Consider the following 16,339-nt stretch of genomic DNA (forward strand, 5'->3'; position numbering starts at 1 on the left):
GAGGCAGGGTGCACGTCACTAAAAGTAATGAGGTCCTTGCAGACATTTGCAGCAAGACAGGATGCCCATCAAGAGTAACAGGAAGCAAAAACCACACAAAAAGTGCTGGCCCATCAGCCTCTCAGGGGCCACGAGCAGGATTCTGCTGCTGTTTATTACAGAGACAAAGCAACCTGTGAGAAACAGAAGTCCCAGAAATCCACCACGCAAAGTTTCAGGCCCAGGAAATCCACATCACTCTCGGTGCTTTTAAGCAAAGAATTATGCAAAGAATTTCATCTGAACAGTGTAAAATGGGGATCCTGGTGTGGATTAACCACGGAGCACTGCAGGTGCTGCCACAGGCTCAGTGCAGCTCTGGCTGCCTGCAGGGTGAGTATTTGTCCACTCACATCTCACACCAGCAGTGCTTTGCACAGAAGACAACTCCACCCTCAGCAACTTTTCACGACTCTACAACACTCTTTATTCCAAAGCACCTCAGTGCAGTCCCTTGTGACCAAAGAACAGGCTGGCCCACTCTCAGCCAGGCCATTCCATGAGCATTATCCCTGCACAGCTCAGAGAGCTCTGCCTTCCCAGAGAATGCTCCCCACTGCCCCAGGAGCTCGCTCCCACCATTGTACCTTTGGGCATAGTAATAAGAAAGTGTCAGGCAGAGAAAGTCGAGTAAAAACAGTTTCTTCAGAGGAAATGAATCATTAAAGTGCATGACAATACTGAAAGCCACAGGCTGCACCACAGTCCTGCACAAAATGCACTTTACTGCTGACAATGCCTTCAGTTCTTCCAGCTGCCAGAGGAAGAACTGCTCCTTTGAAGATGGAGGCAAGGTTGCAATTCCCAAAAGCTGTCAAAGCCCTCTGGTTTGTCCCTGCAGAGGCACCATCTCTGTGGCTGGTGGCTGGGGCTGCAGCAGGGACTGCTCTTCCGAGGCAGCTGCTCGGGGTGGTTTCTGTGCTGGCCGCTTCCAGGACCTGGTCTCTGCAGCAGGGGATGCAAGGACAGCCCTTCATCAGCAGGAGGCTGACAAAGGGACCCAGGTTTAGAAGAGTGCAGGTTCAGGGAACACCCAACACACACCAGAGAATGTTTTAAGCACTGCAACCTCCCCAGACCCAGGAGGAATCTACACTGGAGGTTGTGTCTAAATCTCCTGGAGCGTCTGCCCAAGCTCTGCCAGTCTGAACAAGGTCTTTCTAGAGAAAGTAACAGCTCTGTTTTCCATAGAGTTTCCTCGCAGGTCTACCAAGGGAAGCAAACAAAGATCTCAGGCAGAATCTGACAACATTGCCAGAGATAATGTCCATATTGAGGCTCTAAAAGCTCTGTGATTTTAACATGTGCAGGATGAATGATCCTAAATGTTACCTTCCCTAGGAAAAGCATCACATATTTGGGCTACTGAGCCAAAAGGAAGAGCAGCCCTTGCTTTTCCCCAGCAGCATTTCCTGCCCATTTCTCCCAGAGCTAAGTAGGGATGGCATCTCTTTCATCCTCAGTTTGTTCCCAAACTCTGGCCAGGTCCAGACTGACACTAAATCTTTATTTTCTCAGCTCACAAGTGATGCTGCTGTGGGGAAGCAATTTCAAGTTGGCCTGCCTGAAATTCTGTGACCAAGGACATAACAACATGCCAAGAGCAGTTTGCTGAGCAGGAAGCTAAAAGGATACTGCAGACCTTTCTTCATCATTTAATTTACCTTCTGGATTTATTTCTGAATCACTGGTGCTCCCAGGTTCTTCCTTCAGAACTCCCACATCCTTTGCCCAATCTGTCCATTTAATTTCCTCTACTCTGGAGAGAGAAAATGCAACAAGACACTGATGCCTGGAATGCAGCATTTCAAGCCAGATCTCACTGTCCTGCAGCCTCCCAGCCCAGCTCATCCTGCCAACACCACCCTGATGGTTTGGCTGTAGCAACAGCACCTTACAGAGCTTTTCTTTGAGCAAAGATCTGTAATCAAAGCTCCATGAGGTAAAATAACTGCTCCCCCTGCATATTGTCCACTGGTCTCTGTGTTTTAAAATTCTCCAGTTCAGGGAATGTTCTTAATACAAAAGGTGACAATGCTGGAGGATCAACCAGCTCTCAAACCTCCAGCCTGGCGATCACCAACAAATCTGAATGTACCCAGGAATGTGTGGTTGAGTCAGTGCTGAAATCCCCTGGGGTGCTCCAGGGTTACCAGGCTGTGAGCCCACTGCTAGGCTGGAGTGTGAGGGGGGAATGGAGCATCTGTCTTACCTGAAACACCACCTCTCATCTTTCTTATTGAGCCCCACTGACATGAAGCAGCCAGATCTCCTCTTCCCACCCTGGCGCCACAGCCAGGCCTTCTCTATTTCTAGAATAGCAATAGCCCTCTGAAAGAACAAAACCCATGTCAGAGAGAAACCAGGCACAGACAGAGCCCAGCCCAGCCTTTCCATTAAATCTTCCCCCCTCAGAAACTCCTTGGACTTAGAGAATCGCTGTGGAACCCAACCCCAGAGTGCCCCAAAGTACTGCCTCGGGTTACCTGTGCACGAGGATCATGCAAAGAGTTGTAAATACACCTAAAAACGCACTCCCAAATTAATAGCTGAGCTAAGGACAGACAGGCACGGCCACCACTGACTCTATGAGACCCCAGCAGAGCTTTGGGCCTCACCTGCAGCTTCCAGACACTCTTGCTGTAGCCAGAAATATCCGTGACAGTCTCGCTCATGAGGGCAATCAGCATGTTCAGCAGCAGGATGTAGGTGAGGATCACAAACAGCAGCAGCAGGAGCATGACAAAGTATCTGAACCTGGCGTGCTCCTGGAAATCCAGGTCACCCATCCCGATGGTGATCTTGAAGAGCTCCAGGGAGACGCTGAGCAGCCCCCCGTACATGGCGTGGCTGCCCGTGCTCTCCAGGTGAGCCAGGGACTTGTTCTGAGACACTGAGGGGGCATCACCCATCAGTGTCACCAGAGCTGGGAGAAAAACACAGTTTGAGTCCTCAGGGAACTGCTTCCCTCAGCTCAGCTTGCACATAACACTGAGAGAGGGCTCACCTGCAGCAAAGCCAAACAGGAAGATCATATAAACCAGGAGAAAACGCAGCAGGTCTCTCATGATGGTCTGAAACACAAACCAGGGGGAAGTGCTGTTCTTGACCTCACATGGAATCACCAGGATGATCCCCTGCACTCACACATCATAGCCCAGCCCCCAGGAACAACACTGGCAGCAGAGTTTCCACCTTTTATCCAGTTTAAGAAACTGCTAATATGTGTTAAATTACTTCCACAGGTAAATAATATCACTGGCAGCTTAATCTGACAGTACTATGAACTTATTTGTTGCTCTATTTGTATGAATAGATCTTTGAAACAGATAAATACCCTGTGGGGTGTCCAATATGGCTGTTTCCAAATTATTTCAACACACACATCTTTTTCCTTTCCATCTCTATTGGCTTTACACAAATGGTGATCAGGATCTTCCCTGGCACCTTGTTTCACCTCTGCTTTGCCCTTCTAGTCCCAGATTTCTCTACAGCTCTGGAAACACTTCTCAGGCCAAGCTGAGCAGCTCCAGAGAACTCACAGTGGTTTTCAGGGCTAGTTTGGAGTTGGTTTATGACACACAGCTGCTGCCACCTGGGACGCTCAGTGACAGCAAACGAGTGGTTTGCTGCATCTGTAGCTGAAGACACTGATCTAACCTCCTTCTGCAACATCTGTGCTTCCATAGTACATCAATTCCAGTTCCTCACACCCCAAAACCTTTTCCTGCAGAGGTTTTCCCCCCAGCACTGACCTTCTGGATCATGACACTGTAGATGCCGGTGCGCTGGAAGCCCCGGGTGTAGTACAGGGTGTTCACCCACCCCAAAAGCAGGGAGAACACCATCACTGCCACGTAATTCTCCGAGCTGGCTCCGTACAGGACTGCTGACAGCAGCAAGGAGAAGGCCTGGATGAAGCTGGAGAGAAAACAAGAGGAAGTGACAGGGACTCACCTCAGCAAAAAGGCCCCTTGTAGATGTTTGCAATGAAAACCAACACATTTGAGGAGGCTGCGAGGAGCAGACAGACCCCACCCAGAAAAGTCCACTACAACAAAGGCTTAGGACAAAAGGCAGCAGTAGGAGAAGGCAGCAGGGGTGGAAAAAGTGGCAGAGGATCCGTGTTTCCTGCTCTCCAGCTCCGTAGCAATGTTAGGGCAACGCAGCTGCCCACACAGAGAACAGCTCCGAGCTGGGATTGTGCCAAACCCCCAGGACGTACATCAGGATCTCGATGCAGCTGTCAGAGCACATGGTCTTCAGGGACTGGCGTCGCCTCCGCAGGTACAGGCTCTGGGAGAGGAAGATCAATCCATCATTCATCAAAACCAGGCTGTGTGAGAGAGGGAGCCCTGCCCAGCACAGCCCATGGCCCACGGGAAAGCTTTGCTCCACGTGCTCCTCCTTTCATCTTCAAGATCCCCAATTTCATCCCTCCCAGATGAAAAAAGGCCTTATTTATAAAGGGCAAGGATAAACAAGGGCTGAATCATGGCTCAGCCCAATGTCTTTATTAATAGCCTGCATTAAATGCCAGGGGTGCATTTTAATGCTGTAAATCACAGAAGTCTCTCAGAATTATTAGCTGTTGTGGAACCATGATTCCCCTGGCTTGTGCTGCCCCTGTCACTGCCAGATCCCCACTGAGTGTCCCAGAGCAGGATTCCCTCCTGCCATCCACTCCTGCACATCCTGATCTGAATCTGCTGCCTCCATGCCAGTGATAGCTCCCTTTTTCCCCCTGTCTTACAATGAAACCAGACAAGAGATCCCCCTACCTGAGCAAAGATCAGATAAATGCCTCCTAACAAGATAATGATCAGTCCAGAGACCCACAGAAAGCCTCCAGCTGTGAACTCCACTGGAAAGGAAGGCTGCAAGACAAAACCAAAAACACCCAAAGCAGTGGAGACAGGCAGAGGCAGTGACAACAACCACCCATAACCTTTTAAACCCTGCTCCATCCATCCAGGCCTTCCAGATCAAAAGATTGGACCTACCTTTACCCTTAAGGGCTGATAGTAAGCAATGGCTGTAAAGATGATCATGAATGACAAGTAGGAGACAAAGCTGAAGTAGAATCTCTTGGAGGCAAATGTTTCCCATTTTTGCTGAAGCAGTTTGTTCAGTGGCTCCAAAACCACCATCTTGTACCGATTCTGTGGGGAAGCAAGCAACAAAAATGCACCTGTGGGCCAACAGCAATGTGAATTCACCAGAGGATTGTCTTCTTAAGGGTTGGAGCTGCTCCAGCTGGGGAGTCACTAAGGGGTTATTCAGTCAGGTCTTTTAGTGTGAAAGATATCAACCATTGCATAGAAGTCACTTCATCAAGGTATTTGGACAAACCAAGGCTTAGAGCAACAAAAGGATCCAAATTTCTCTCAAATTATGGACGGTCAGAGCCATGCCAAGCAGCCTCTGAATAATAAAATATGCAAGCTTTCCCATGAACTATTTTTTTTTTTCAGAGAAATGATCACCTGAAAACCCCCATTAACTTGAAACGCTTTGCACACTTAGCCAGCAACACTATAAAGGACAGAAAGAGCTGTCTGAGCCCTGGTGAGAGCCTCACTGGTGTGTCACTGCTGTAGGCCAGGATCTCCAGCACAGAGTTCTCCTCGAAGCTGTCCAGGGAGGACAGGTCATAGAGGGACACGTGGATGGGGCCGTAGGTCCACTCGGTGAACTTGCGGGACAGGTGCCGGTACACGGGGTCCTTGATCTCCCTCTGGATGATGTGCCTGAAGATCTGACACAAACAGGAGAATATTCCTGGGCTGAAGGTGCAGAAGGACACCATGCACCCAAAGCACCTCCCTGTGCAGCACCCCTGGATTTGTGCCTTATCAAACACCTGGATCTGGCTAAAAGCAGGCAACCAACCACATCTGGCTCCCCCAGGAGAGGAACCAGCTTCAGTCCAGGGAACAGGGACGGGGCAGGGAGAGCAGCAGCAGCCAGCTGAGGCTCTGCAGGACACAACTGAGTGCCTTGGAGGTGGCCTCCTTTATGGTCACCTGTGGCACTGCCCCGTCAGCAGCGTCACCACGGGCTGGGTGCAAGTTGCTCCCACCCCAAACCCCACTGGACACCATCCCTGCTCCTCAGCAACCCCAGGGCTCCCCTCTGGTTGTCTCTACCTCCACTTTGCCTGTCTTGGCAGCAAGCTGCAGGGGATTTAACCCATCATAGTTCACAATCTCCTCCAGTTTGCACGTCGGGTCGAGCTTCACGCCCGCCTTCAGGAGCTCAACGTAGGTCGTGCTCACAAACTTGGTGTTCTCCTCGGTGTCATCTGCAATCATCACCAGGGCGTGGAGGACTGTGTTGCCCTGGGTGTCCTGCTCCTGCAGCCTGGCTTTCTGGTGGGGGTTGTTTAGGAGATAATCCACCACATCAAGCTGGTTGGTACAGGCAGCCAAGGAGAGGGGAAGTTCACCTGGAGAGATCAGGACACAGCATTTGGAGAAGAAGCAGAAAGGGGTGAGAAAGAATTAAAGAAAGGGGGAAAAAAACCAATCCCAGAAAAATATGTTTAGTCCAGAGTTTTATCACTGAAACAGAGAACAAGTTCTGTCTCAGCATCTCTAGATTAGAAAGGGTTTTGTAATAAACAATTACTCTGTGTCTGGGGGCAGCTGAAACACCTTCCCAGATCTCAAACTGATCTCTAAATCCAGACTAACCAAGTATTGGTCTTTGCCTGAAGCCACTCAGACAGGATTAAACACATAAACCCAAAGATGATGGAAATGCTCAGTGGACACCCCAGATGTAATCCTGCCATTTAAATAAGTCAAGGGCTTGATTAAAGGACACTGAAGATGGCAACAGAGGGGCAAACCCAGCTAAAATTAGCGGCATAGCATAGAGTAGGGCACTAAAAACCCCAGAGGAACAGGTTTCATGTGACTCACCAAAATAAAAGTAAACTCCTTCTTTCTTCTTCCTGAAGAATTCACCGTGGGCTCTGGCGTGGACATCAGCTCCATTCTCCACCAGCAGCTTCACCAAATCAAGGCTCCTTTTCTCTATGGCAATGTGCAGGGCTGTCTGGCCTGAGGACAGAGCAAACCCTGTCGCTCTGTGCCACTCTCAGGGGGACAGGACGCGATGTCACCACTGCTGGCTGTGTGTTCTGCACAGCAACAGCAGCCTCAGGGATGGCTGCCAGCTGAGGGCTTTCAACAAGCCTCAAAACCATCAGAAATTCAACACCAGAGCAGGCAATTCCCCCTGCCTGGCACTGAGAGCCCAAGCAGCCATGAGAGGATTGAGACAACCCCACAAGTACACGGCCACGCTGCTGTTCAGAGCACAACCAAACAGCAGAACTCACTTAACAGGGACAGACCACTTCTTTTTCATTTTTACAAATGCTTCTTATACTTTCCCAAGCAAATCACCTCATTTCTTGAGTTATTAAACAGGTATCATTTCTGTTCTACAGACCAAGGAGGGTATAACTCAAGACTGAAGAAGATGCAGCACCAGAATCAGAACTAAAAGGTGAGTGGGCTGTGTGTGACTGCACCAGAACCCTGGGGCTGCAGTGCTGCAGGAGCTCCAGTTCCCCTCTTTTTCCTTTTCCTTTTACCTGCTCATCTCACAGAATCCTTCCTTACCTCTGTAGAAACAGTCAGAGCACGACACGTTGACAAGTGGCCTGGGATTCTGTGTCTTCTGGTCTATTTCCAGCAAGACTGGGATTGTGTCATTCTTCCCATTTTTTAAGTTCAGCAAGGCTTTCATTAAGCAGGTCTTCCCAGTCTTTGCATCTAGCAGAAAGAGAGAATTGAGTGGGTTTTGTGTGTGTGCTTTGCTCACAGCTGTAGTGCTTGATTCAGAACTTAACTCAAATACAATCACAATTTTAAAGGTTTTTATCAGTATTTTCAGTAGTCCTAAGGCAAAAACATTAGGCTATATTTAATTCATGGCATTCTCCTCAACATAAGGAAAAGAAAAGGAGACAGAGAGCTGGAGAAAGCAAAGAACCACGAGGAGGTTCCCCTGCTCCCCTCCTACACTGACACGTGCTGGCTCTGCTAACCCTGTGAATTACAAACAATTCCAGGAGCAGGAATCTACCTGTGTATTCGGAATTGGTGAGGAATTTGGAGTTCCTCCTTAAGTACTCCAGCAAACCATCCAGTGCCTCGGGGCTGCCCCTCACCACGGCGCTGAACAGCCGGTCCCTGTCAAAGCGATTCGGGTCCTTCTGGCTGCGGGACAAATGCAAAGTGTTAGGAAGTTCTGGAGAGCAGAGACAAGAGCATGTCACGAGTTCTAGTGGGAGAAAGGAGAGAGACAGAGGAGAGTTTGTTGGGGGGGGGGGAACCACTCAAGTATTTTATTTTTGAGTCAAGGGAAAAATAGAGACAGTTATTTCCCAGAATTCTCTTAAGCGGCTGCTCTTTCCATCAGCTGGAGCTGTTCCCAGATCCAGGCTGATGTGCAACCCTGGCACGCATCCAGAGCAGAGAGAGAGCCCAAGATAGCTGCAGGACCAGAGTCAGGCCCATCACACGGTGGGAGCTCGCTCAGGCTGGTTCACAGTGCTGGCAGGAGCAGCTCAGCCGGACAGGGCTCCGTGTGAGGCTGACTGGAGTCAGTTCACACCGACCCAAACCACACCCAACACACCCCACACACGTGGGCACCCTCCAGAACCCTAATACATCCCCTTGCTGCTTTTAATTACCTCCACCCCATGCCTGTAATATTAACACATTGCCACTTTTAGTTTAGACTTGGGAAAATCCATAGGCTCCCACCAGGCAGGATCAGTGTGGATCACCTGGATCACAACCCAAACTGCTCAAATGCCCAAAAGTTACTCACTTGCTGACAAGTCCTGGCCGATAGTTCAGATTAACCTTGATTTTAGGGGCAAAGTCACTGCTCTCTTTCTGATAAGGTGTCTCCAAGGGTTGTGGCTCTCCTTTCCTTCCATGTCCCGACCTTTCTTCCTTTTGACTCGATGCAGGTTTGTCTTCCTGGATGCTGTCATCAGTTTCTAGCAATCCCATGAACCTGTTCCTCTGAGCTGGGCCTGGCTGCCCGTTTGTGAACTTATCCATTGCCAGGAGAGATGGTCCTGTAGATCAACAAAGATGCTCCCTGTTGGGGCACTAAACCTGCGAGGGATGGGGAGAATTAACACAATTTCTGCACAAGCCCCAAAGGCGTTCAGTGCAACACAAGGAAAGTTCCCAGGTTGACCACAGGTCCCTTGAGAGGGAGATTTGGTAAAACTCTGCACAGGAGGAGTATTTGAATAAAGGATCAGGGTCTTAAATGGGGTTCCAGTAGAGGAGAAGTTTAAAAGCAGTTCATGAAGCACAGGCAACTCATCTGCAGCACATCTGAAGCCCCTGTGTGAGATGACCTCACCTGTTGGCAGCAGCACATGTTCCTGACATAAAAGGCAAGGAAAGTGGCTCTTTAGGAGTCTGTGATCATTGTTCTTGTCTCAGTGCAACCAGCACAGGCACAGGCTGGTCACCAAGTGGCCAAAAAGATAAAAGTTCACTGTAGGCCTGCTTTGGAACAGTGATGAGTTTGCCCACGGTCCCTGCTGGGAAGCTTTAGGCTGTTTGTACAGGGAAAAAACACCTGCACAAACTGTGTTCCCGCCAGGCACTCTGACATTTCATCCTGGGGCAAAATAAGTGTGATCTCCCCAGCATTTGGAGCTGCTGGCTATCCATGTGAGCGCAGAATTTGAGCTCCCAGCTCCACAGCTCAGGCAGACACACTCCCCCTGCCCTGAGGACACTCACAGCCCTGGGAGCCTGCAGAGAGCACAGCTCGACCAGATTTGCTGCACAGAGAGCATCAGTAGCCAGCAGAGCTCCCAGCCAGCCCCCTTGGTTCAACTAATGCTTCCTGAACTCTTTTTCGCCTCTCTTCATGCCTGTCTGAGTACATCTCAGACCACACCCGAGGCACGCTGCCTGAAGTGTGGCTGCAGATTCACACAGTTTGTGAGGCAGCAATTAAACATCCGCAATTACCTACCTGCAGCAGAGCTTTGGTTAATAACTCCTTCTCATTCCCATGCACTCCCTCCAAACGGTTAACAGGTTTCCTCTGAAGAAAAATCTCCCTTGCTGCGACTACAGCCAGACTCCATAGCCTGCACCAGCAAAGAGGTAAATGGACGCAGCTTAAGCATTTTGGCTTGGGTTAGGGTGTGAAAAAACACAGGTCTAGGCAGAAAAGGGCCACAGAACATCTTTATGCAGCTCACAGCAGGAAAGCCAAGGGCTGATTTGGAGACAGACCGTTATGATAACTCAGCCATTCAGTTTAGTCTGCGCTCTACTGACAAACATTCCTCTGCACACACCCTTTAATCCCATTTCAGACCTCCTTCCTTCCCCAAAACACTTACTGGTACATCTGCCGAATCCTTTAGAAGGATATTTGCGCTTCTGTAACAGCTTGCTCGTGCTTTTTTGTCTTCCTCTCCCCAAAATCATTTCTCAGCTGCAGTTTCCATCTCTCCACAGCACTCAAGAGAGTTATTTATTGTCAGTCTTGCACAGACAGAGCGTCTGGGTTAAAAGCAAGAGCAAAATGGTCCTATAAAAAAGGACCCTCTGAAGTATCCACCCACTTTGTGCATCCCTGGGAAGCACAGGGAGCACTCTCTGCTTGCCAGCTCAACTCCCACCCCTCAAGAACTGAGTTATTTCTCTCTGAGACCTCACCAAGCCATTTGGAGCAGCGCAGCACCAAGCCCTGCTGTCAGAAGAGCACAGCACTTACCAGAAGTTGCTGCAAGCTCCACCCAAGGACTGATCTGACAAGGAACCCCAACGGATCCTTCAGAGGGGAAATAACCTCGCAGCAGAAACCAAGCCAAGCACCAAAAAGTGTTAATTGACATGAAGGCAGACCCGAAATTATTTACATCCATGGGTGAGAGTCCCCCGCTCCTGCAGAGAAGCCCACGTTCATTTCAGCAGCCTGGGAATGGCACAGAGTTGAGCTCCTGGCTGGAGGTGCTCCATGAGAGAATCCAAGCTGCCTGGGAGAAGGAATAACCCCAGATCCCTGTTATTCACTCAACTGTGTGGCTTTTTGCGAAGTGAAGGAGGGCTTGCACAGGAAATGACTAGAGAGATTTCTCAGTAGAGGGGAGAGCCAATGAGTGCAGTGCTCTTATATGGGAAAGCTGGCTGCCTACTGCAAATTCAGAATGCTTAACCCCTGCCTGCACACAGGGAGGAAACGCCTCGTGCCTTCCCACCACAGCCCCTGTGAGGCCGTCACGAGGCTCCCCCAGCCAGCCCCAGCCCCAGCCCCTGGAAACAGCTGAGGTCAAACTTTGTGTGGGAAGCCAGGTCTGCTCACAGCTGCACAGCCCCAGTGACACAAACTGTGAGCAAATGAAGTGACCCCACGAAGTGCAGCGTCAGCTGCTGCCCACGAGCACAGGGGACTGCACAAAGCAGCCCAAACACTCAGGCCACCGGTTACTTCGTCTGCTCTAGCACCCATTTTTTCTCCAAAGGAGAAGAGTCTGGGAGAGGCTTCTCCTCGGAGCAGGGATTGCCCTCCCACCCCACAACTGACTGTCCTTGGGCACACACCCCCCAAAACTGCTTCACTTTCCCCTCACAAAACAGGACTCCTGGGAAACAGAGGACACCAGCCCACACCTCCTGTTTCAGCTCTCCCTCTCCCCAGGAGGCAGTGGGATCACTTCCTGTACCACCCAGCACCCACTGCCTCAATAGCCTTTCTTTCCCAAAGGAATGCTGCTCCAATGATTCCCACCTGTACTCCTGATCCTTCACAAAGCCATTCATGTGTTCTAGAGCTCAGCTAGGAAATCTTATTAATGAACACGAGGGTGAAGAGCTCTTCTAATCAACACCTTGACAGTAGGGGCACATTCCAGGAGAAATCCCAGAAGTGAGGTTAACCATTGGCCCAAAAACACGGAGAAGGGGTGTCACAGCATGACACACTAAACTCTGGCTGTGGCTTCCTTCTTCCAAACCTATCCTGAGCCAAAGGAGAGCCTGAAGCAATCCTCATCCCACAGGGCTGCAGATGCTGTGACGTTTCCTGGAATGTGGTCGTCACCCACGGAAACATTCCCAGATGGCTTCAGCTTTGAGTCAGATGCAGGCTGTGAGATGACCTCCCTATAAATACACTAATTAAATGGCACGGTGCCTTTTTCCTCTTCATGGCTTTGCAGGGGATTACAACATTATTTCTCAAGATTTCTGTGTTTCAAAATGAAGCTGGCCCAGGGACAAGGCAAAGCTGCTTTTTCTTTCCATGAGGGTTTCTTAACGATTTATTAAGACCCACAGAACAGCCTCTAAAGAACAAACAGATAAATGCAAGATCAGATCTAATCTCTCCAATCCCTCCCTCATTCCAGCCTTGCACTGATTTAGCTCAGTTTACCTTAGCTTTGTTACACTTCATTTACTGTGATATCAACAGAGCTTCAGGCCCAGGAGTTTAGCTCAGACTTATGGGTTTAAATCCTCTTGGGCTTCTTCTCCAGCTTTCCTGGGAGGCATCCCACCACTCCAGCCAAGGAATGAAATCAGCCCACAGAAGTGCATCATAACAGAGCTCTCCCTGCACATCTGCTTTTAATAGCTTGCACGGAGGGAATGTGCAGTTTGCTGGGAAAGGAATCGCTGCCAGCTGAGAGGTCACCACAGCCAAACAGAGCCCCGGGGAGCATAGAAACACAGAGCAGGGAGAATAAAAGCAGCAATTTAATGTCACCTGTCTGTCAGCCTGAATTCTCCTCTTGCTTTTTGAGGCTTTTCTGTGGAGGAACACGAAGGAATCTCACAATTGCTTCTTTTACTCATGAGATGTGTCTGAGTTTCTCCTGACAGGAGAGACACACTCTGTGGAAATCTGGGAAGAGAGAAGTCAAACTGCCAAGTGAAATTTCAAGGCAAGTGTTTTTCATTCAATAACATTATCAAATATCTTCATAATTATAAATCATAGATGAGTAATTCACAGCAGAAAAAGCAATGACTGGAGCCTGCTTAAACAAAAGGCAAATGGAAGCATGAAGAAGAACAACTTTGGAAAAGATGGAAACAAGCACATTTCACCTCAGTTCCCATTTTTACCAGACACTGAAAAACATAATAGTCTTATGATTAGTACCATGCTTTCAGTATGCTGTAAATAGAAGTTCAATGTCACCTGTAATTTAGCTACAGGATTGATCTATGGCCACTCTCAGGTGTAGCAGCTCAAAATCATCTTCACAGGAGGAGGAAAACCTGTAATAACAACACGCAAAGGTGGAGAATTAGAATTCTCTCAAATACAAGAGGTAGGCCAGCAAAAGAAAAAAATAGTTTCTTTTAAAGGTGTATTTTCATACTTGGGAAAACAGCAAGTGTTTTTGCAAGGCCTGACTTTTTTTTTTTCCATGCAACTGTTCTGTAAAAGCCACACTGAAGTGATGAATTTTAGTAGCTTCATTTCTTAGTTACAGATGAAAATCAGTACCTCTAGAGACACCAGCCAGTGCCCAATCTGAAACATAAATATTCTTAAATATAATCCCGTGTCAGAACTTGTCTGATAGCCCAGGGAACTCAATCTCCATGATTATTTCCATCTTATTTCTGGAACTGCAAGTTCCACATCATAACATTTCAAGGCTCCAATCTATATTCTTCTCAGGCCTTTGAGGGAACCATCCAGCTCTCTTATTCCTAAAATGGAAGTATCTTTCTACTTGATGTATCCCTTTCTGTAGGATCACAGCCTGTAGGAATGCTCTGCTGACAATCAAAGAGCAGCAAAATAGGAAATCCAGCGGCAGATGGAAAATAAATCCCTTTGTGGAGGAACAGTGACATCCTGTGGCCACCGAGGCAATCGGAATTCCAAACTGGCCGAATTGGGCAGCCAAGGATCTTCAAACACAGCCTTTGTTGCTGTGGACAAGATCGCAGAAATACCGAGGGATTTATTCCCAGTGCTCATCTGCCTTAACCCTCACTTTCCCTACAGGATTATGTTGTGGGGCAGCTGCTAAAGGAGAATGCCCCAGAAGTATCCAAACCCCAGTATAATGGGTTATTTCATTTATCTTTTTACAGGTGTAAGTGCTTTTTTTTAAGCACAGAAGACAAAACCCCTGAAATCTTGGCTGGTTTTTGTTTGTGGTTTTGGGGGTTTGTTTGATTTTTTTAAGGGAGAGCAGGCTAGAAATTAACTGAAGCAATAAGAAAAAAACTCAAAGGCCAGCCACAAAACTCAGATTAGAGCAGGATTAAAAGATATTACCAGAATCTGTTGTAAATATGGGAGCATTAAGATTATTCTAACAGCATAGAGATTCTGGGTAAAACCTATTAAATTCTTATTTTAGTTATGAATAGTTGTCTGTAAGAAGACTTTGAGAGGTACCACCATATTGTAGGAATCAAAAAAAAGTGTATTTTAACAACATCAGTCATTTGTACTGTCTGACATCTTACTTTGTTTGATGCTAATAACTTCAGTGTAAACAATGCATGTTATACAAATTGATATTCCCATTTCCTTGTGATTTATATACATTTCCCTAATTCACGTAACTTACAATAAATTGCAAGGATTTTTTTCTCATTAATGAAGAAATCCCTGCGGTCATCTCTTCCTGCATGTGACTGTTATCCCTCCATCAGCTGGGGGATCCCACAGCTCCTGCAAGGACACAGAATTCCAGCACAGGTGTCCCTGTCCCCTCACAGCAATCCACACCCAGCCCAGCCCCACACCTCACCCAGGGACTGCTGCAACGCCACACCACTGGGAGATTTCACTCTCTGGTCCTAAGGATGTGCTGTTCTGGGCATTTCTAAGAAGAAATGCAGAGTTAATTCCCAGCACAAGCTTCACCTCAGGAAATCTTCCCATGGGGAGGGCTGAGGAAAGCAGCCCAGGGACACTCAGTGCCACACAATGGGCCACGCTGCCTCAGCCAGGGCCGAGCTGTTCCCCAAACCACAGAATGCCTGAACATTCCCACTTCTCACCCTGCTCACAGCTCAGGAGGTTAAAGCAGGCTCCATGTGCAGCTCTGGACCACCCACACCTGGAACACCCCAGGTACCAGTTTGGCTCAGGCCAAAAACCAAAGCAAAGAGTGGGGCCTGTGCAGACCCCTCCTCTCACCTCCCTGGGGTCCCTGTCCCTGCAGGCCACCCCAAATCCCAGCAGGAAGATAAGGAACATCAGGTTATTCAGTGCCTTATCTCCTGTGGCCTATGAACTGCTCAGGGACTTCAGACAGGGCTGAGCACAGAGCAGGGCTGAAGACACCCAGTTCAGAGAGGCAGGGAATGGTTGGGGCCGGAAGGGACATTTTGAGGTCACCCTGTCAAGCCTCCTGCTTAACCAGGGCCACCCTGAGTTGGGTGCCCAGAACCATTTCCATGGCTCTTGAGGCCCTCCCAGGAAGGTGCCCGGGCAGCCCCACTGGGCAGCCTGCCAGGTGGTTAAACTGCAACCACCACAAAGAAGCAATTGCAGGAAAACTCAAACTAAGGGAAGTCTCTCTTATGGCAGAGACAGCAAATATTTACAGAACTTTGTGTTTCTGCCAGCTCAGCAGAGAGGGAAGCAAGCCCTGCTCCTAAAAAACCAAAAATCCCATTATGGCTATAACCCTCAAACCCACACAGAAGTCAGTGTGCATTTTCTATGAAAGAGCAACTTTTTGGCTTAATTTCCTGTTAAGTGCAACACTTACCACAGATGCTCAGAGATGAAATTCAAGAGGAACAAACTTTCACAGCAGCACTCCAGGGGATAAAAACATAGACTAAGATGGTGCCTAACACAGCTTTTGAGGGAAAAGCGTAGAGCAGCAGCACAGACTCTGCACACGCAGATGGGGCCAGGACTCCCTGTCCAAGGCTGGCAGAATTCAACAGGTGAATACACTGAGAGGCACCCTCACAACCTGGGGGAGTTTTTGGGGGAAGGTACATGGGTATTACATCTGCCTCTAAAGACCCACCACAGCACCTCAACTAACCCAGCCCAACCCCACTTGAGATTCCTTAACCCACACCATAAAAAAAAGAAAACAAACCCAGACTTCAGTGGGAACTACCTCCCTTTTTGGCACAAATGACTGTATAGAACACATCAAATCAAGCAGTTTTTACACTGCTCAGCCACCTATTGCCATTTACCCTGGAGGCAGCAAGGGGCACCTTCCCTCCCACCCACCACACAATCCCCACTGTGACCAGCCCTCCCCCGACCATGGCCCAGAGAAACA

At 48.8% G+C, this 16,339-nt stretch overlaps 1 protein-coding gene across 1 annotated transcript; it reads right to left on the minus strand.

Moving 5' to 3' along the window:
- Nucleotides 1-103: 103 nt before the first annotated feature.
- LOC116454092 (transient receptor potential cation channel subfamily V member 2-like) lies at nt 104-11,210 on the minus strand. Its single transcript, XM_032130268.1, has 17 exons — nt 10,825-11,210; nt 10,448-10,610; nt 8,893-9,148; nt 8,140-8,273; nt 7,674-7,826; nt 6,966-7,106; nt 6,189-6,487; nt 5,621-5,797; nt 5,043-5,201; nt 4,821-4,916; nt 4,265-4,335; nt 3,795-3,960; nt 3,047-3,113; nt 2,658-2,965; nt 2,252-2,370; nt 1,704-1,798; nt 104-984 (listed from the first exon to the last, which is right to left on the minus strand). The coding sequence occupies exons 2-17, from the start codon at nt 10,533-10,535 to the stop codon at nt 854-856; spliced, it is 2,460 nt and encodes an 819-aa protein (XP_031986159.1). The 5' UTR covers nt 10,536-10,610; nt 10,825-11,210; the 3' UTR covers nt 104-853.
- Between the last annotated feature and the right edge of the window lie 5,129 nt (nt 11,211-16,339).

The sequence above is a fragment of the Corvus moneduloides genome, chromosome 20, assembly GCF_009650955.1.
Source record: "Corvus moneduloides isolate bCorMon1 chromosome 20, bCorMon1.pri, whole genome shotgun sequence".
Lineage (NCBI taxonomy): Eukaryota > Metazoa > Chordata > Aves > Passeriformes > Corvidae > Corvus > Corvus moneduloides.